Source organism: Rhipicephalus sanguineus, chromosome 9, assembly GCF_013339695.2.
Source record: "Rhipicephalus sanguineus isolate Rsan-2018 chromosome 9, BIME_Rsan_1.4, whole genome shotgun sequence".
In the NCBI taxonomy this organism is placed as follows: Eukaryota; Metazoa; Arthropoda; class Arachnida; order Ixodida; family Ixodidae; genus Rhipicephalus; species Rhipicephalus sanguineus.
Window position 1 is genome coordinate 43,003,584 of NC_051184.2, and position 20,515 is coordinate 43,024,098.

The 20,515-nt window shown below is 47.1% G+C and overlaps 1 protein-coding gene across 1 annotated transcript; it reads left to right on the plus strand.

Moving 5' to 3' along the window:
• Nucleotides 1–1,556: 1,556 nt before the first annotated feature.
• LOC119405055 (piwi-like protein 1) lies at nt 1,557–19,968 on the plus strand. Its single transcript, XM_037671815.2, has 8 exons — nt 1,557–2,000; nt 6,649–7,044; nt 7,884–8,150; nt 9,914–10,126; nt 12,724–12,864; nt 13,431–14,003; nt 17,292–17,675; nt 19,513–19,968. The coding sequence occupies exons 1-8, from the start codon at nt 1,557–1,559 to the stop codon at nt 19,966–19,968; spliced, it is 2,874 nt and encodes a 957-aa protein (XP_037527743.2).
• Nucleotides 19,969–20,515: the final 547 nt, after the last annotated feature.

A 20,515-nucleotide genomic window follows, 5' to 3' on the forward strand; every position in this document is an offset into this window, starting at 1 on the left:
GCTTCACATGTTGGCGGAAGAAATGACGTAGTTGAACTCGGATGTATCTAATCTGAAGGCGATCATAACACAAGATGGCTTTATACATCGGTATAGTTCGCTGTAATATATGCCATGCTTCACTGCATGGCGTCTCGTACTGCTCTTGTGTGTTTCACCACCGTACACGTCTGCATTGCAGCGAAGCATACTAAAGCGAACTCGTATTTATGGAACGTAAATAAGGCCCCTGCTGTACAAGAAAAGCATATTTTGACAGACCTTGTCTTGTTTGACATTTGCAAAAACTAATGTTATCAATAGCATGTTTCCAGTGACCTGAACAATGATTGCGGTATTGTTTGGAGCCGAATATCGAAAGTTAGGTGGATGTTTTCGATATACACACACCACAATGTTGTGCTTTGTACAGGATTGCCAAAGTTTACAACTGTTTTGTATAAGGAACAATCTTTTATATTCGTGTTCGTGAAATACAGGTTTAACATGTTATAAAAAAAAATCTAACGCCTCTACAAGATTACGTGCATTGCCCGTCGTATGGCTTGTGCAGAACGTGGTAAACCCCCCATTGGGTGAAAGTGTGAAACACCAGTGGTCAGTGGTTTTTCATCCTCTGTTTACACTGTTTTGTTCAGGCCTCAGTCTACTGTTCGTTTCCCAAAAATTTACACACCCCCTCCCCCACTGGCCACTTCAAAAGGAGCACCTTGGATAAAGGCATTCCACGTCTCCACTCGTGCTAAAACTCTCTAAACATTTGGTGCTTTTTTTTTTTTGACATTGTTGTATAAGCAGTGGCACACACAAAGGTGAAGTTTGTTTGACTCATGTCAGTGTAGCCAGCTGCTCACAGCAAATATGTGCTGTGTCATTATTTGCAGAATACTTCAAACATTTAAGCAGGACAATGGTTGCATACTATTCGACTGTAGGACAAAGTCCTAGCAAGGCTGAATACCGTAATATTTTGGGAACGCTGCTGTAGCAAAATATTGCCACATTGGATACCACTCGATGCCGTTAATCTTGAAAAAAAATATTTTTTTGACAGGGTCTGGAAAAATCCTTGAAAACCATTGAATTTTTTGTGCTTCAAACCTGTATGAACCCTGTCCTTAGTTTGTGTCCACACGCGTGCACACACGGACGTATGTCGGACCCCTTCCCTGCATTCGAAATAACACCCTTGCTTTCACTCTGGCTATGACTTGCTACGTCAGGATTTAGCTGAAAATATGACGCTATGGCATTAGCTGAATGTGATCTCCACAAAGCCCAAGATACATGTTGTATTTGGCTGTGCCTAGCTTGACACCTTAAGGTAATTAAGCAGGAAATCCTTTAAACCTTGATGGCAACACCGATGAAGGCAATGGCGAACTACTTCCTGCTGCTGTCGTTGAAATCCTTAAAAGTTTCATTTGTGAACATTTTGTAACAAATGGTAATTATTTAAACAACCATGCATTTCTCTTGCTTTGAAAGCTAAGTGCTGCCACATTGGGCTCTCTGCAGAAATCGTCACCTAGCACGCAAACTTGTGCACCACAGCAATGGACAGCGGCAGCGATCAGGCACCAGCCTACGGCCGAGCCCGGGGCCGCTCGCGTGGCCGCCTGCGCTCTGTGCCGCCCAGCCCGGCGGCCAGCATGTTCGGGGACCCCCACTCTCCCATGATGTCGCCCAGCCCGTCATCCAGCATGTTCGGTCAGGTGCAGTCCCCCATGCTGGCCAGCCCGGCGTCCAGCATGTACGGGTACTCGCAGCACGTCATGCCACAGAGCAGCATGTTTGGACAGCCGCAGCACGTCCTGCCCTCCCAGGTGGCCATGGCCAGTGCCATGGCGCCTCCGCCTCCTCCAACGCTGATTTCTCCGGTGCCAACAACTCCGGTGATGACTTCGCCCGCTCCGTCCTCGCTTTCGTCGCAGGTTGGCAGCCTGACGGCTTCCTTCGACCAGATGTCTGTCAGTGATGCCACAACGGCCAGCCCAAAGGTAGGCTGTGGTCGTACTTCTCGCGGTGTCGAACGCTGCGCTCGGTGCGTCACGCTAAGGTGTGGAAATTGTCACAATACTGGGTCACTCTTTTTTCCTGACGTTGCGACAGTCATGAGAAATCGAGACACTCCCCAATTGACTAATTGCATGGCTAATCAGTGGACTCTGAAATTCTGCTAATTGCACTCTGCGTTAGGTAGTCAGCCTCCTGAATAAGGAATTGGTATTCACTACAGGAAATTTTTAATAAGCCCATTTTCCATTAAAACTGACAACACAGAGAAAATATACGAACGAAGATTTTTTTTTTTTCCCATGAGTCAGGTCGGTGGGAAGGCAGCGAGCACTTACCATGCCCCTCTCAGAGCACGATTACGCATCTCACTTGTGTAACAAAATATAAACTGTGCCCTTTCATTTCTTTCCCAGATGAAATCAGAGAGGTAGAACTTGCTATGCACCCTTGGTTCAATGTACACTTGATAACTCTATGCTATGATTGGTTGTAAGTTGGCACTCCATTTTTGTGGCTCGGTGTGTGCCCTCTGTCACACTATTGAAAGTGCTTTCTTTCCATTGAGGTTCTCCTCTGTGCAGTTCGGTGCTGTTGCCCAATTTTTGCAATGCAACACTGACGTGCGTGCGTGGAACTGCATGCTTTTGCACTTGGGAACATGCATGCTATTGTACTCTGTGGCTATGCAGCATAAGATACTAGGTTGGAGCTACTGAACTTGCATAGTACAAGCCATCTCGTGTGTGTTAATTCTAGAAAATGTGTGTGTTGATTGTCTGACAAAGAACTTGTGTGTTAGGAAGCAGGTCGCAACATTATTCACCGTGAACGTTTGAATGCATTGTTGTCTTTACAGTATTGTTAAAAAGTGACAGTTTGGAGTTGTATCTGGCAGCGCTATGATGTTGCGCACCTTAGCTCTGGAGGTTTTGGCTGCAAATACTCATAAGTTGTCCCCGAGTATATACTCCGTTTCATACATCAGGTGCAATGCTATAGGAGCTAGCGAGACTTGTAGTAGATGCATTCGAATTTACCACCTGTAATGTCAGTTTCTTTCGTTTTTAGGCTGAGTAATGCTTTGTGGCTTAGAAATGATCAAGCCACATTATTTATACGGTTGTCAATAGGTTGTTTTGCATCACTTAGCATCTCTGTTTTTTTTGTATCGCGGCCTCCGTGATCAGCTCTGGTAGTGCATAGTTGGAGCTAATCGCGGAGGCCAAGAATGAGATGCACGGACTTGCATATTTTGCTAACCGAACTTCTTGCATAGCTTCCACAGCATTGCCCCTGATTTTTGAAATGGAGTACAGTAGACCGTGCAAGGCACTTACCCAGCTTACTGAAAAACCAAAAAGACGCGTACCTTCAAGGAAAAAAGTAAGGACAGGACAGAAAGGGCGTCACTCGCAACTAACTTTATTCCCAGAACATCAGCATCATATATAACCACAGCAATCCTGCGCGCGCACATCGCCTCACAAGCTCGTCAAAAAACCCGCGATAACAAGATTAACTAATCGAAAAATGAATCGATGAAACTAAATTCACCCCCACGCAGAGCAACAGATGTGTCACTAACACAGCATTCTTTTTTCTTTCTAATATAGTAAGCTTCCATAATTTCACGCGCTAAGACATCGTTACTCTTTCCAAGAACGGAAACACTGGAAAACCCAGGCTCACACTTGCAGGAACCACAATGCACAGGCAAATGTGCTGATAGCTTATTTTTCACCGAAAGTTCATGCTCCCTCATTCTGTCGTTTATGCACCGGCCTGTTTGGCCGATATATACCCTACCGCAACTAAGCGGGATCTCGTACACCACGCCAACCGAGCAGGCGACAAAGGGCCTTGCGTGCCTCTTCCCACACGGGGAGGGCCTCGGTGCAGAAGAAATTCGTGGGCACAGGCTAGCCAACTTGCGGGGCGCCGAGAACACCAAGGGTACCTTGTACCTGTTGGCCACATTCTTAAGGTTGTGAGCAACCTTGTGCACATATGGCATAACCATGGGCCTTTTTTCCATCGGCTGCCTATTTCTTCTCGATCCCTTCAGTTTCTGAAGGAGGGTTTCCGAGACTGCAACAACGACAGAACCAGGGTAGCCGGCTGAATACAGCCTCGTGACCTGATTATTGAAACTTTCCTGCATTCGATGAGGACAAGATTTCACCAGCGCTCCTTCCAGGCACATGGAAGCAACGGCCCTCTTGACAAGTTTCGAATGCGAGGCATCATAAGGAAGAAGTGCCTTGCGTGAACGTGGGCAATATGCCCAACATATGTGCGTCTCCGAGAAAGTGAGACTCAGGTCTAAAAACTGCAGCACACCACCAACAGGAAGCTCATGCGTGAATAAAAGACCCTTGGCGTGTTGTCTAAAAACAGCTAAAACCTCATCCACTGAGTTAGTGGTTGTCAAAGAAGGGTTAGCTTTAAAAATGATTAAAAAGTCATCAACATACCTAAAAATCTTCACTTCAGCATCGTCAATAACCTGAGCCACTTCTCTGTCAAAATCCGCTAAAAATATGTTACATAACACAGGTGCCACGCATGAACCTATGCAGATTCCTTTTCTTTGAATATAAAACTGATTATCGTGACACACGAACGTGGAACATAGATAAAATTCGAGCAACGTCATAAAGTTGTCAAGGGAAATGCCAGTGGCGCGCTCAAAGGCAAGAACACCATTCTGCTCAATACAGCTTCTAACAACTAAAAACAACTCTGCGTGGGGAACTGAATAAAACAAATCTTCAACATCAATAGAAAAAGCATAGCCACCTTCTTTTAGGCCTGTCAAGAACTGTGTAACATCATTTGACTTCTTAACAAGAAAAGGGTCATCCACAATAAGCGCATTAAGATGCTTCAGTAAAAATTTGCTCACATTTTGTTGCCAAGATTCCCGTTCGCTGACAATACACCTGAATGGCATGCCATTCAGGTGTATTGTCAGCGAACGGGAATCTTGGCAACAAAATGTGAGCAAATTTTTACTGAAGCATCTTAATGCGCTTATTGTGGATGACCCTTTTCTTGTTAAGAAGTCAAATGATGTTACACAGTTCTTGACAGGCCTAAAAGAAGGTGGCTATGCTTTTTCTATTGATGTTGAAGATTTGTTTTATTCAGTTCCCCACGCAGAGTTGTTTTTAGTTGTTAGAAGCTGTATTGAGCAGAATGGTGTTCTTGCCTTTGAGCGCGCCACTGGCATTTCCCTTGACAACTTTATGACGTTGCTCGAATTTTATCTATGTTCCACGTTCGTGTGTCACGATAATCAGTTTTATATTCAAAGAAAAGGAATCTGCATAGGTTCATGCGTGGCACCTGTGTTATGTAACATATTTTTAGCGGATTTTGACAGAGAAGTGGCTCAGGTTATTGACGATGCTGAAGTGAAGATTTTTAGGTATGTTGATGACTTTTTAATCATTTTTAAAGCTAACCCTTCTTTGACAACCACTAACTCAGTGGATGAGGTTTTAGCTGTTTTTAGACAACACGCCAAGGGTCTTTTATTCACGCATGAGCTTCCTGTTGGTGGTGTGCTGCAGTTTTTAGACCTGAGTCTCACTTTCTCGGAGACGCACATATGTTGGGCATATTGCCCACGTTCACGCAAGGCACTTCTTCCTTATGATGCCTCGCATTCGAAACTTGTCAAGAGGGCCGTTGCTTCCATGTGCCTGGAAGGAGCGCTGGTGAAATCTTGTCCTCATCGAATGCAGGAAAGTTTCAATAATCAGGTCACGAGGCTGTATTCAGCCGGCTACCCTGGTTCTGTCGTTGTTGCAGTCTCGGAAACCCTCCTTCAGAAACTGAAGGGATCGAGAAGAAATAGGCAGCCGATGGAAAAAAGGCCCATGGTTATGCCATATGTGCACAAGGTTGCTCACAACCTTAAGAATGTGGCCAACAGGTACAAGGTACCCTTGGTGTTCTCGGCGCCCCGCAAGTTGGCTAGCCTGTGCCCACGAATTTCTTCTGCACCGAGGCCCTCCCCGTGTGGGAAGAGGCACGCAAGGCCCTTTGTCGCCTGCTCGGTTGGCGTGGTGTACGAGATCCCGCTTAGTTGCGGTAGGGTATATATCGGCCAAACAGGCCGGTGCATAAACGACAGAATGAGGGAGCATGAACTTTCGGTGAAAAATAAGCTATCAGCACATTTGCCTGTGCATTGTGGTTCCTGCAAGTGTGAGCCTGGGTTTTCCAGTGTTTCCGTTCTTGGAAAGAGTAACGATGTCTTAGCGCGTGAAATTATGGAAGCTTACTATATTAGAAAGAAAAAAGAATGCTGTGTTAGTGACACATCTGTTGCTCTGCGTGGGGGTGAATTTAGTTTCATCGATTCATTTTTCGATTAGTTAATCTTGTTATCGCGGGTTTTTTGACGAGCTTGTGAGGCGATGTGCGCGCGCAGGATTGCTGTGGTTATATATGATGCTGATGTTCTGGGAATAAAGTTAGTTGCGAGTGACGCCCTTTCTGTCCTGTCCTTACTTTTTTCCTTGAAGGTACGCGTCTTTTTGGTTTTTCAGTAAGCATGTACCAACTAGCCCAACAAAAAGTTCTATTAAGTTACACTTACCCAGCCTCGCCCGCTTCTAGGTGTTCACCCATCCCCAGCAATTTGAGAATGTTGTGACCACCACGGGTGCGGCTGCCATGGTCGCGGCCGTCGCTGTGGGCCGTGGCGCCCACCGGGGCCGCCGGGACGAGATGGCGGTGCTGGCCACTCGGCCCAAGCACATGACGGACAAGACTGGCATGACGGGCACACCCATCAGGGTGGTGGCCAACTACTTCCGGCTGCTGTCGCTGCCCCAGTGGTGCGTCAACCAGTACCACGTGGACTTCCTGCCGCTGGTGGAGTCCAGCCGCATCCGCCGGGCACTCATCAATGACCACCGCGAGCAGTTTGGCCGGTGCTTCGTGTTTGACGGCATGTCGGACCTGAAGACCCCCAGACGTATGCCGCACGACATCACCGAGCTCTTCTCGCAGGTCAGAATTTTAAAAATGCTGCTGAGTGTTCGAAAGATTACAGTACCCTTGCAAAACTCTAGAATGGTGTCTGCCGAAGTAAATAGTAAAAAGTAAAAACGTTAAAAATGCTGCTGAGTGTTCGAAAGATTACAGTACCCTTGCAAAACTCTAGAATGGTGTCTGCCGAAGTAAATAGTAAAAAGTAAAAACGTCCGGGTCACCAGATGTGGGATGCGGGGTCGGTGAAGGACGGATCCCAACATAAAACAAAACGATGTTTATTAACGTAATAGCAGCAGCAGGGCAAGCATGCCGATGCTGCGCTTCGGAAGGTTAGAGAAACAAACATGAAACCAAGCTTGGTAGCTTGGGTTATATAGCCAGCAGTGGTGACGTAAGCCTCCGGTGAAACTGCGTGGCGCTGTCTTTTATCGGAAGCGTGTTGCAGCAGGTAGCAGTGTCACGCCGGGCTAATCAGTGACGAGACGGACGCTGCGTAGGGCTGTGCGCAGTGGTCGCCACAGCTGCCTGCATAACTCAGGCGCTCTGTTGTCATTTAAGTGTTCGTTTTCTACATTGTGCCACAAAATCTAGGTGCTTCTTTGAGTTGAGGGACATAATTCAGTCTAGGCAAAGACTGCTGGAGAAGTCACTGGCGTGTTTTTTTTTCTGACTCTTGCCTTATATTTAACCCACCAGATAATTCGAGAGATTCAGCTCGGTTCCTTCAGAATCATACCGATGGAAATCAAGTGTATAAGGTTTATACGCTGGGAGGATTCTTCATGCTATATCTTAGATGCCAAAGATGGTGGCCACAGACTTTGTGTTGACGGGATCTGGACTCTCCCTCGCAGCGACGTACAGACGGCGCCACCATCACAATCAAGATCAAGTGGGTGCAGGAGCTGGCCCCAACCAACCCGGACCTGCTGCGCCTGTTCAACACGCAGATGCGGCGAAATCTCGAGCTCTTGGACTTTGTGCAGATCAATCGGCACTACTTTGACAAGCGCGCCGTGTCGGCGATTCCGCAGCACGGCCTCGAGCTGTGGCAGGGCCTCATCACCGCCATTGGCCAGTACGAAACTGGAGTGATGATGGTCACGGACACCGTGCACAAGGTGTGTCCAAGTGTGTGCGTGCACGTGCTCGACAGTGTGTTCCAACACTCGCAGTAGGTGGCTAAATAGACAGCTAAGTGAACGGTGGCCATCTTAAGTCCCATTCTAATTCTCACATACTAGCTGGCAAGATAGACAGCTAAGTGAACGGTGGCCATCTTAAGTCCCATTCTAATTCTCACGTACTAGCTGGCAAGGTAGACAGCTAAGTGGACAGTGGCCATCTTACGTCCCATTATATATCTCAAGTAGCCAGCAAAATAGACAACTAAGTGGACAGCTGTCATCTTGAGTCTGATTATATATCTCATGTAGCCAGCAAAATAGACAACTTCGCTATGACGGCATAGGAGACAAATGCGATGCAGGCTACCTTGCTGTCCAAACAATATGGGGGCGTTGCAAAGTGATCGAATTGCTCTTATCTTGCCGGTATGGTCGCCTGCCAGCAATTTTTTTTTGTGTTTGATGTAAGCTATGTTCAGTTTTTATAGATTCGAACACTTTCTATTCAGCATTCTCTTGTCAGTGTGAGGTGGGATCACGTTGCGCAGACTTCATGCAGACTTTTTTTCTCGAATGACTGGGGCTCGATGCAGTCTTCTAAGCTGTCAGCGTAGGCTGTCTACGATGTTGTCCAGAATTGTAACACAGCCATAAATCTCCTGAAATAAAAGCCCTAACGCCGCTGCGAAAAGAGAATAATAAAGGACAGTAGTTCTAAATGTTCATGTTCTTGCTTGAGTCACTTTCACTGCGGTACATTGGTGTTGTGTACAAAAGCATACTAAGATGGTGGAGGTGCTCTAGCTGTCACGAGGACAAAATGTCCTATTTTGTCCCATAATTACACACACGTGTCACTTAATTACATGTTCTGTACAAAAACGATAGCTTTTACCAACACAATCTCATGTATGTGCTAGAAGCTGTCAGTCTGTGAGGTCGCATCAAGTTGCTGCCAAGGCGGCGTCAGCACCTGCATTTTCTTCTTGCGCACTTTCTGGTGCAATCTTGTACATGTCTGTGATATAACGTTCTATCGCGCTGCACGGGATTGGCTGAGGCTCGCCTGCCGGTCAAGACGTGAGAACAGCAACCGCAAAAAGGCAGTGCTGTCAATCATTTTGTCGTCTGCTAGGTAGAGAACGGATGGAGACACTGTTCTGTCTGATAGAACAGATATAGAACAGTCTCCGTACGACTTGGATTGAATCGAAACGTAAGCTCTTGAGCCAGAGAATGGAATTAGCCTGCTTTGTGTCTGGCTTAATCCAATATCCAGCACTGACAGTTTGCAAAAATGGCAACCAGCATCTCCCGCGAACATCTAGTGAAACTGCGACACCACCTAGCGCCAATTCAAGACATTAAACACAAATAAATTATTAAAAAAAATCGTGCTCTCCAATTTCCCCCTCACCCCAAACCTTGATATTCATTTATAATAGTAATTGTATACTTCTTCATGCATTGAAAACATTTCTGAATTCCCTCTGCAGACGATCAAAGCGCGACTTATTCTTCTGGGGCACATGCCCTTTGCCTATTGGCTGTTTCTCCCTCTTGTTCTCTAGCGATGTTGCGTTCTGTTCTGTCACAGAAGGTATACAAGATTGCACTCCTAGTGTTTTCAAGAGTGGTGCATACAGTATTGTAGAAAGGTAATTCAGTACTGAGACGAGTGAAATCATATCTCTCCTTCAGTATCCCATCAAGGTGTGGACACTATGTGAAAACCTGGCACACGTGATTGAATGCAGGTGCTTCGGCGCGACAGCGTGCTGGACCTGCTGTCGCACGTTTCGTCTGGCCCCTACTACCGAGAGGAGGCCATGAAGCGGGTGGCCGGCTGCATCGTGATGACGCCGTACAACAACAAGACATACCGCGTCGACGACATTGACTGGGACAAGTCGCCGCTGAGCATCTTCGACACCAAAGAAGGGCCCAAGTCGTACATCCAGTACTATGAGGTGGGTTGGTTGCTTTTGACTGCATCTACAGTGCAGGGCCTCAATTGTCTGTACAGTTGCCTACGAAAATACGGTCTTTTCAATTATCACGGGACTGGAGCTCAGTGCAGTTAACTGGATGTGCTCTGAAAAGAGTTGGACACTTCTGGGTGCATTTTCCTAAAGAACAATAATCGTCTTACACACTTCCTCTTGTTTTAACGTTGTGTTCCTGGTGCCTTAAAGGGACTGACAACCAATTTTTATAGCACTTTTCGTTAGTCCAATCGAAAGCTTTCAAGTCGGAGTGTCTAATCACAAAGTGGTAACTTTGAAAATGCTGTGAAAAATTATCCAAACTTTAGGATCTGCAGCGCTGATAAAGACATACATGAAACACATGCTGCAAACAGTGGTAGGTAAGCATGATAGCAATTATATGCCAGCAAAAAAAGTTAGGTACGGAGTGTAATTTTAAGCACTCTCAAACAACAGCGGACTATGCACAACAGTCGGAACAACTCCCTCGTGCAGTGCAAAGGCTTGTCCACAAGGCTGTGTGAAATACCTGCCTTTGTGATTTTCAAACGCAATTTATAAATGCAAGTTCTATCCAAATTGCGAAGGGGACGCTCGATTCTGTCACTTTTAACGCGATAGCGTTAGAGAGCTCGTGTCGCAGAAATTCCGGTGTCGGCGTCTGCACCGTTGGTTGTGAGCGAAAAATCATCCGTGAGCGAAAAATCGAGAAAGTAGCAAATAAAATAAACGATAAAATCTTCGGTCCCAATGAGGATCGAACCCTGGGCCGTTCGCGTGGCAAGCAGGTGTCTTACCACAAAGCCACGATTTTACTTGCAGCTGCTTCGGAAAAAAACACTACATAAATGTCATGTAGTGAAAGGAGAGTCAACGCATTTTGTTCGGCAGGTGTCACGACGAAAACGAGCCCATACGGCAATTTGTAGGCGCAATCGCGAGGCCATCAAACTACGTCGAAAAAGGCCGGGATAGTGCAGCCATCGCCGCTAAATACACACACGAACTTTCAAACAGCTCTGAAAATGGACAACTATGTCCATCTAGCGGAAAACATATCAAGCCAACGCAGCAAACGCTAGATAATGTGCTGCCATCTGTGAGGCATTGTGAGAAATATGTCTCGACTTTTCATGGCATCCGAGAGGGCGGGCGCGCGGCGTATATCTTGGAGGCCATGGGACTCTCGCTTTAGATCGAAAGCCTGTACAATTCGCGTGCGTGCGTGCGTGCGTGTGTGTAAGAATACACATTAATAAGTATGCACTTAATGGCTGAAGTGCGCACTGGGGGCCGGATTTCGCTATCGCGTTCAACTCTTAAAGGCGAAGCTTAAGGGTCCCCCAATTTTTTTTCAGTCTTTCCAATAACCACTTAGGGAAAGAGCGAGCAAAAGGAGGTGCAGGCAAGCCAGATTACAGTAGCTGTTGCAGTGAAAAATATGGCCAAAAGGATGCATTATATCGAATTACAGTCTAGTATATAACAGTCGTCACGTATCCTTAGGAATCCCATGCAAAAAGTCGGCGGCATCTTGCGCTCTCTGTAACACATCAGGCCTGCTGCACCATTGGCAGTGCATTGAGTTCTACAGTGAGGGGGGGGGGGAGAAAACTTCTTGCAAGACATCACGAGCCGTCGTGGGAGAGAGGCCAGTCCATTGCATTGTTTCTCATCCCTACGATTCTCTTCCTTACTGACTCAATACAGTAAAACCTCTCCAATACGTTTCTTCATGGGACAGTGAAAAACAAATGCAGTAGCCGGGAAACATAACGGAAAACTTCACATGCAGTTAAAATCAGGAAGAAGTACTGCAAAATAACAAAACCGACTCAATTCACGCAGGTCCACCTCATAAAAATTTATGTTCATCAGTTCAAGATTTAAGTCCTTGACGGAAGCCCGACACTTATTTTGCACCTCTGCCAGAACCAGTGCTCTTTTGAAGCACTTTGGATGGCCTTGTGGCAGTCCATGTTGACTGAGGCATTACCTGAAGGAAGAAAAGCAGTGCAGGCTAGCAACCTCTACTCTGTTGTGACCTAAGCAAAAAATGTGAGCTGCGCTCACAGAACGGCGGCACGCCTTCCCTTCACCTGTGAAAGACAGTCGCGTTAGCTGGTTTCCACTCAAACCGTAAGTACTTTGTTTCGCCTAATGTAAATAGTAGGCAAATGAGAGTTGAAGGTCCGTCGTTACTACCTAAAATGTTACATTTGGCTGAGCAGCGGTATAGGAATCCCCTATGCAATTCACCAGGACGTTCAAGCTTCCAACCCAAAACTAGCGACACAAACGTGTCTGTATGGGAAAGCCAACTATCCGAAACACACTGGAACTGCTCGACATCACAAAAATGAGCAAGCGCTATTGGAGCATTCATGCAAATTCTCTGTGGGAGGGACGGCGATGGCATGTGGGCAGAGCTGTCCTTTTTTCTTAGGTTGTATGTGAGTTTAGTCTTCGTTGCGTTGTGGTTTTCTTGCTTTGTCCCAGACGTTTTCACCCAACCAATGACAACTTTTCCAAGAGCTTTGTGCGGTGTGAAGTACAAGTGTTGTCTTTGTCTTTTGCAGGACCAGTATGAAAAGCGCATCCGGGACGCTAAGCAGCCGCTGCTGGTGTGCCGTCCGAAGGAGAAGGACCTGCGTGCTGGCCGCACCGAGAACATCTACCTGGTGCCTGAGCTGTGCGTCCTCACTGGTCTGACTGACGAGGTGAGAGTTTTGCTTGCTATTGCAGGGCTGGAGTGGTCTTGGCATCGGCTACATTTTCCGAGCATGTCACAGCCCTGTGAACTATGGCGTAGAGAAGCTGTGGAATCACGCGATCCTGTGCGAAAGGCTTCTTAATTATAATGACTGAGGCTGTGAAGACCCTGCTCGCCGTCGAGAGTCCTCGTTTTCCCCTCGTGTGCTTGCAGACGTTTCCTCTTCTGTTCATCCACTGGCACTTCTGATGCAGACAACAACCATACTTCCCAGTTTTTTTTAAATGGCTGCCGATGAAGGGAGGCATTGTGGTCCAGTATGACCACAATGGCTTTTTGCGTTAAATGTTAGTTCAGCTAAATTATGGCGTTGGTGCCAGGTGCATATACATACCTCAGAAAGCGTGTACTTAAGCGTCAAGGGAATGCAGTCATACTGGTAGTGTGGTGCTAGCCCGTAGGAGTGCCACAATCATACATAACAGTAGCTCCTTCAGTTGCAGATTTCTCGATCTAGTGCTGAGGCAAAAAAAAACAGTTGTCCACTTTTGATTCTTGTCTGACCTGCCGCAGATGCGTGCCAACGTATCCGTGATGCGAGACTTGGCCCAGCACACTCGCATCGACCCGCCGAGGCGTGTGCGCAACTTGCTCGAGTTCATCGAGCGCATCAACGGCAACGACACCATCCGCGCCGAGATGGAGCAGTGGGGGCTGAAGTTCGACAGCGCCCTGGTGACCATCGATGCGCGCACCCTGCCCCCCGAGAAGGTTATGCAGGGCCAGCAGGTGTACCGCTACAGCCCCAGCACGGCCGACTTCTCGCGTGAGATGCGCGACAAGCGGCTGCACGTGGCGGTCGCCATCGACACGTGGCTCGTGGTGTGCCCCAAGCGTGACGAGGCCAACGTGACGGAGTTCGTGCGCACCCTGATGAGCGTGTGCCCGCCCATGGGCCTGCAGATGGGCCAGCCCCAGATGCTGCAGCTGGACGACGACCGGGCGGGCAACTATGTGCGTGCCCTGCACGACATTGGCGGCTCGGGGAACCTGCAGCTGGCGCTGATTGTGGTGCCCAACAACCGCAAGGACCGCTACGACATGATCAAGAAGCAGGCCTGCGTGGACCTTGGCATACACACCCAGGTACTCGTAGTTTCACTCTTCTCTGATCACACATCAATAGTTGACTGTGGAAGTGCGAGCGTGATGCGTGTGAGGTAGCAGGCGCATGGAGCACCTTGATTTGGGTGAGTTAGTTGATCCATCTTTCGAGGGTACTTGAAAAGGTCAAACAACAAAAAAGACACATACAATACGGTACCAGTCCTGTTGTATGTGATCCTTTTATCTTCATCGTTTGCGGTTTTTAAGTACCCTATAAAGATGGAACTTTAGCTCTGAGGTCACGCTTGGGATTTGAAGCGCCCGAGCATGCTCCTCCCTTTTTGCCTCTGCTATAGGGGTGTGCAAATACGTGAAAATATTAAACTACAGATCGAATATTATGCCATTCAATTCAGTCCTTCAATTGAATATTTACTGCAAAAATGTGAATATGATAGGAAAGATTTCGAGTACTTCGTGTTGTGGAGTTTACGTGCTAAAAGTCAGAATAAAGCATAAATTTGATGGCATTTGCCACGCTGTTCACACTGGACAGCACATTTTGTGTGTCGTTCAAACATCCAAGTTTTTCCCGCTAAACACAAACGCCTGCGAAGGAATGGTTCTGCAAGCTAATCGGCAGTTTGCATTGTTAGGCACTATCTATAAACTCAGAACTTTTGTTTTCTTATACAACTAATTCTTGGGATGTTTTACTGATACATACTTTGTACAAAAATGGCACCATCTGTAGGATAATTATTCTGTCAAAAGAAGCACTTTATCACTTGCCATTGCCACAGGTGGCATGCATTGCAGATGGCATGCGTTTCTGATTGTCATGATAACATGCATGGATATTAACTGGCCAATAGGCTTCCCAAGCAACGCTTAGCGGCGCTGCTGCTCTTGACAGGCAGCGCCATCTCTGGCAGAAAAAGAGAAACTGGGGCGTGATCAGCGAGCGCTTTCCCTTCTCGCCACCGCGTTGCCGCTCGCTTCCGTGCACGTGCAGAGCTCTCGCGGTGCACTTGCGGCGTCTCACAATGTACCGCGTGCAGTGCGGCTTCAAAAGGATCTTCAAGCTTGACTGGCACTTCCGCAAAGCGAACTTGATAAAATGAGGAAAGCTCGTCAATCACGTTTACGGTGAAGAGCAGACGATCGACGACAACCACGCCGGACTCAAAGCGAAATGCATTTCCCAAGTCGCGATTACACCGTGTAGGACGTATACCTCGAGGTAAGTCTCATTCTGTCATGTTAAAGATGAATAATGGTCCACATGCACTCCGAAATGAAGCCGTACACGCTATCGATGTTCTGCGGCGTGGACTACGAATCATATGATTGTAGTTTTGATATGGCATGCTTAGAGTAGCAGCCGTGTACTTTCGTGAACAAACGTTTGCGGCGTGCGAAAAAATTATACGGCCATGGCACTGCTTCCTGATAAGGTTAAAGTCAAGTCCTCCGTGCCGCTGGAGAATCACCCGCCGATTAAGACGCGAGGCAGCTAGCTGAGCTTCAACCACTGTGAAGCAAGATGAACTGCTCGCCTTGTTTTTTCGGCTCTCGCGTCATGCTTGCAGTCTCTTTTTATGATACCGACTTGACAGGCGTATAAAACCTGCTGCGCGAACGCGGCTAGAAAATCGCACAAAGTCAGAAGGTGGTTAATTCAAGGTTGCAATTGCAAGGCATGTATGAAGTGCCAGTTATATTTAGCGGCTTAAATATATTACACCCCAATAAAGTGACAAAAACAAAGCAAACCTGCAGAACGATGTCAAAGCTTGCTGAAAATGCACAGACGTCCGTTCCGGCGTGATAAAGCAGCCTTCCCGACGCGTGAAATGCAGGCGCCGAACTTCTGACAATGTGCGGAGTTCAGTTGAATTCAACCAACCGCGCAATGCTAACGGTATAACGCGAGTGTGAACGTTCAACAACGACGGGTAGCTCTCACGAACACGGGGAATCAAAACACAAAGTTGCTTCACCTACAACCGTAACTGGACTTTAACAATGCGAGAAGACAGCGAGTAATCATTACTGTAGTCGCTGCGTGCATGCGCCCCGTTACTTACCGATTCAGGTAGTCGGAACAAACGAAATCGATGAACTCAGACAGCCAAAATAGAAGGCGAGACAGCGCTGTCAGCTATCCACGCTTGCCGCCTTTATTTCTCGTGCGACACGCCCGGGAACCGTTACAGTTTAACACGTGAATCGTGTGCCTTGTTTGCACTGTTGTGGCTGGCCACTAAACCGCAATACTTCGGATCACGCTTGCGCTTCCGCGGGGTCGCTTCTGCCATCGTGGAAATGCGCAGCTTCGCACAGCAAGCCTCTCGGTTAGCCAGCCCTTGTACTCTATTAGTACATCGCTGCATACTCTGAGATCTCTGAAGGGATGAAAACAAATTGTTTAGTTATTGTTATGTAGTGCTTCCTTTGAGCATTTGATATGGTTAATTTCTTTTTGTGTAGTAAAGTACAGTATTGTGAGTACTGGCACGTAAAAGTTTTTCTAGTTTGATTGTGAAAGGATTCTGTGTAATTAACTAAATATTCTATAGTTGAGTCGATTTGTGACGGGCACTATTTGACTCTCGTTAGATTACCTCGTGCCACTACTTCCATTTGTGTGCAACTTGCTTTCAAAGCACGCGGACTATACAGGCTAGACAAATTCAAGACATTTGTCTAGCCCCTGGCCTTTGTCCTATCCAGACTGGAGCTGCCTGTTAGGCGTAGGTAGTTCTGGCGTAACCGATCAGCAGGCTCTCCTCATCTCTGTCGACCTGTTTCGTCACTCTTTCCCTTTCTCTCTCTCTCTGTGATAATGGCAACAGGTTGATGCGTTGTTAGGCCTGATTGAGACGGCTGTCATATGCTCCCTCAAGTTATCACCATGGTCTTGGCATCAGTCATGAGACGCTTTCTCCCTAGTTCCTTCTAAATAACACACTGGTGTTCTTAATGTTTAAACGCCGTTGCCTTCTCGTATTTCAGAAAAACAGCGATGAAACACTATCGTGTTTCGAATGACGATGACTTGACGGAAGGCTATACGAATCGAGCATTCGCAGGTTTGAGCACCGTGTATGGCTTAATAAAACCATCTGCCATTCCTGGCGAGTAGAGCAATTGTCTTTTGACAGACAGGTGGTATTTGTCATCGTACCACGATGATCACCAGCCCATCGACACTATTGTTTCTGCGCGATCGTTGGAGTGGGTTGGCGTTTCGTCGCGAGTCTGTCTGTGAGTGGGCAAGTATCGGCATCATACGTCTTACCTCATTGGGCAACTTCCCCGCAGGTGATCCTCTCTCGCACCATCGGGAACCGCAAGAACGTGCGCTCGGTCGCCACCAAGGTGGCCATTCAGCTGAACTGCAAGCTGGGCGGCGAGGCCTGGTGCTTGGAGATCCCGCTGTCCAACACGATGGTGATCGGCTACGATACGTACCACGACGCCGGCTCGCGCAACCGGTCGGCGGGTGCCTTCGTCGCCAGCATGAACCGCACGTTCACGCGCTGGTACTCGCGCGTCTCCTTCCACGCCTCGCACCAGGAGCTTGGCAGCATGCTGGCCCAGCACCTGCAGGACTCCCTGCGCAAGTACGCCCAGGAAAATCACGGTGCTTCTCCCGAGCGCATCATCTTCTTCCGCGATGGCGTCTCTGATGGCCAGATACCTCAGGTGAGCATCACAACTGTTCATTGCGCTGTCACGCAGTTGTGTCAGTATGTTATATTGTATAATGATTCAAATGAAAAATTCGTGAATGTTGGGTGTCGCTGGAGCTGACGTCTCGACAAACGAACTTGCCTTCTTTAAGGGTGCACCTGCAACTGAAGAAAAGTCCACTTGTCGAAACGTCGGTGCCAGCGACGCTCCGTGTTCACGAGTTTTTTATCTCCTTCAAGTTTCCATCTTCTCGTAAACTTCTGCCTATAATGATGCAAATGTGTTATATCCTGGCATTGTTATGTGATGTTTTCATGCACTACTTACTGTCATGCTATGCTACTTGCTGGTTCTTTTTTGCTTATCTGTTATTTTTCACTGTATGTATATACATCTATTTTTTTTTTTTTTCTAACATCTGTATCGTTCAGTAACATGGAAATTTCTTCGTTCTATGACACTTCATGAATCCTTGTACGCATCTAATATATTATGTATCGAATTGTATCATATGCCCCTCCCCCTCACCCTATGCCTCTTAGTGGGCCTGTGAGGTTTTCATAAATAAATAAATAAATAAATAAATAAATAAATGCTTTATGGTGGATAAATAGCTGTTTTAGCAAGGTACCTTGAAAACGCTGTGGCAGCTATCATCTGTTATCTTTCATACATATATTTGGAAAGTACACACAACCCTCCCCCCCTCCTCCCGTTGTTTCTTGCAATATTAATAACCGCCATTGAAACAGCTCCAGCTTGCTGGTCACGGCACTGGGTAGCGTGTGTAAGTATGCATGGTTTGATAAACGACAAAAGTTTTTTAGTGTGACAACTGCTCTAATTGCTCGTGATAACCGAGTCATGCCACTGCAAATATGGGCGCTAAAGATAATGTTGGCTCTGACGTAAGTGTTCGAGTCAATATTACACCGACATGGCTAGAGCTGTAGACACTGGAAAATAAAGTATGTGCATTACTTGGCCCTAAAGTTTGGTGTTTCGGTCTGTAAGTGCTGTACATGTGTGAGTGCGTTTGTAAACTTGTTACACGAATGTGCGGCCGCCTAAGTGATACAAAACTTTAAGAAAGCACAGAAACATGTTTAAAGGGCCCCTCACCAACCCCCACTGCAAATATCAATTACAGATTGGTACTTGTAAGGCACTATCTAGAGAGGATTTACTAAGCAATTTTTCAAATCTATTCATTATTGGATGAGTTACAAGAAACTGAAACTGCTCTGTCACCATGCCTTTCCCATAGGCGAGCTCCACTCCCTGGGCAGACACTGTTTTGCTCTGCCTGAGCTGGCATCTGCCAGTGTGTATCGTATTTTGAGCTGATCAAGGCAAGGGAGCAGTGCATCATGTTTCTGGCATTGTTTTGCCACACAGCAATCGTTATCTCTCTTGCATGCTTCCATTATCGCCATGCACCCAATGGTCAGGGACTGCGTTCTGCGCATTCTTGATGGAAAAGTGATGAGTGCTCAGTTTTTGAGAAAGGAAATGCAAGCAAGCCAGATGACGATGACGATTTGGCTTTCTCTGTCAAATGGAACAACTGTCATTCAAATCTGTCCACAAGGGACCCATGTGGATATCAAAACATTACAGTAGTGTCTTCACTGTGGTCAGTGACACGCTGTTTCTTTTCTAATGATGTCAAATGTTGTCTTCGGTATTTTCTCCTCAATTCATAAATATATGCAGGTGAAACTAACGACACGAGAGTTCTCAGAGTACAATTTATCAATCTGAACTGATACATTGTTACACTTTAGTGTCCGTTTGAGAGTGTATGCTCACCGGCAGTTTGCGGACTATTCGCCGCTCTCGCACGCAGGTGCGTGAGTGGGAAATCGACCAGATCGTGGGCTCGCTGGAAGTGCTCTTCCCGGGCGTCGAGCACAAGCTGGCCTTTGTCGTGGTCACCAAGCGCATCTCGACGCGCTTCTTCGCGCATACGCCCAGCGGGGGCTTCAACAACCCGCCGCCAGGCACCGTCGTCGACTCGGAGGTGACGAGGCCCGAGCGCTACGATTTCTTTCTGGTCTCTCAAAGCGTGCGTCAGGGCACTGTGTCGCCGACGCACTACAACATCATCTACGACACGACGGGCCTCAAGCCGGACCACATGCAGCGCCTGGCGTACAAGCTGACGCACCTGTACTTTAACTGGCCGGGCACCATCCGCGTGCCGGCTCCCTGCCAGTACGCCCACAAGCTGGCCTTCCTAGCCGGCCAGTCGTTGCACGGAGAGCACAGCGGCCGGCTCAACGGCACCCTTTTCTACTTGTGAATGCACGAATTTCTCGTGCAGTGAATTTTCTCGTGTGTTGATTTACAATGAAAGGCGTTCCTCTTTCCACGAGTCTTCTTCCTTTCATTTGTCCTCCTAATCACTCATGCAGAATTGGTGGTCTTTCATTTCTACTCACCTCTATATTCAGTGTTGCATGCTGAAGGTCCACCAATGCAAAACTGATTCAATCTCATAACGTGTGCATGACTTTCAGGGACAATGTAATAAAAAGGGAAAGCATGCCGGTGAGTTCAAATTTACCTCTTGAAACCCCCACTCTGTCTTCCACTAACTGAAGATTGCATGTTCTATTTCGTGTTCTCAAACCAGGTCCTTTTAGTACGGGCAAATTCTGAGGCACCATAATCCGAGAGGAGAGCAAAAACCAAGCAGAGAAGCCACCCCTTTCTTTTACAGCATTGGCATGTTAAGGTTGGATTATCAATAGAACTGTTCTTGCATTGGCAATTTCAATCTTCTAGTATTTGCATGTGCATGTTCTAAAGGATTCAAGATAAGCTTGCCTAGCTCAACATCCTTTTCA

Excerpts from the sequence above, each read along its gene's own strand:
- LOC119405055 (XM_037671815.2), top strand. The coding sequence starts at position 1,557 with ATGGACAGCGGCAGCGATCAGGCACCAGCCTACGGCCGAGCCCGGGGC. Across the intron at positions 2,001-6,648 it reads CCACAACGGCCAGCCCAAAG|GTGTTCACCCATCCCCAGCA; the intron begins GTAGGCTGTGGT and ends GCCCGCTTCTAG. Across the intron at positions 17,676-19,512 it reads CTGATGGCCAGATACCTCAG|GTGCGTGAGTGGGAAATCGA; the intron begins GTGAGCATCACA and ends TCTCGCACGCAG.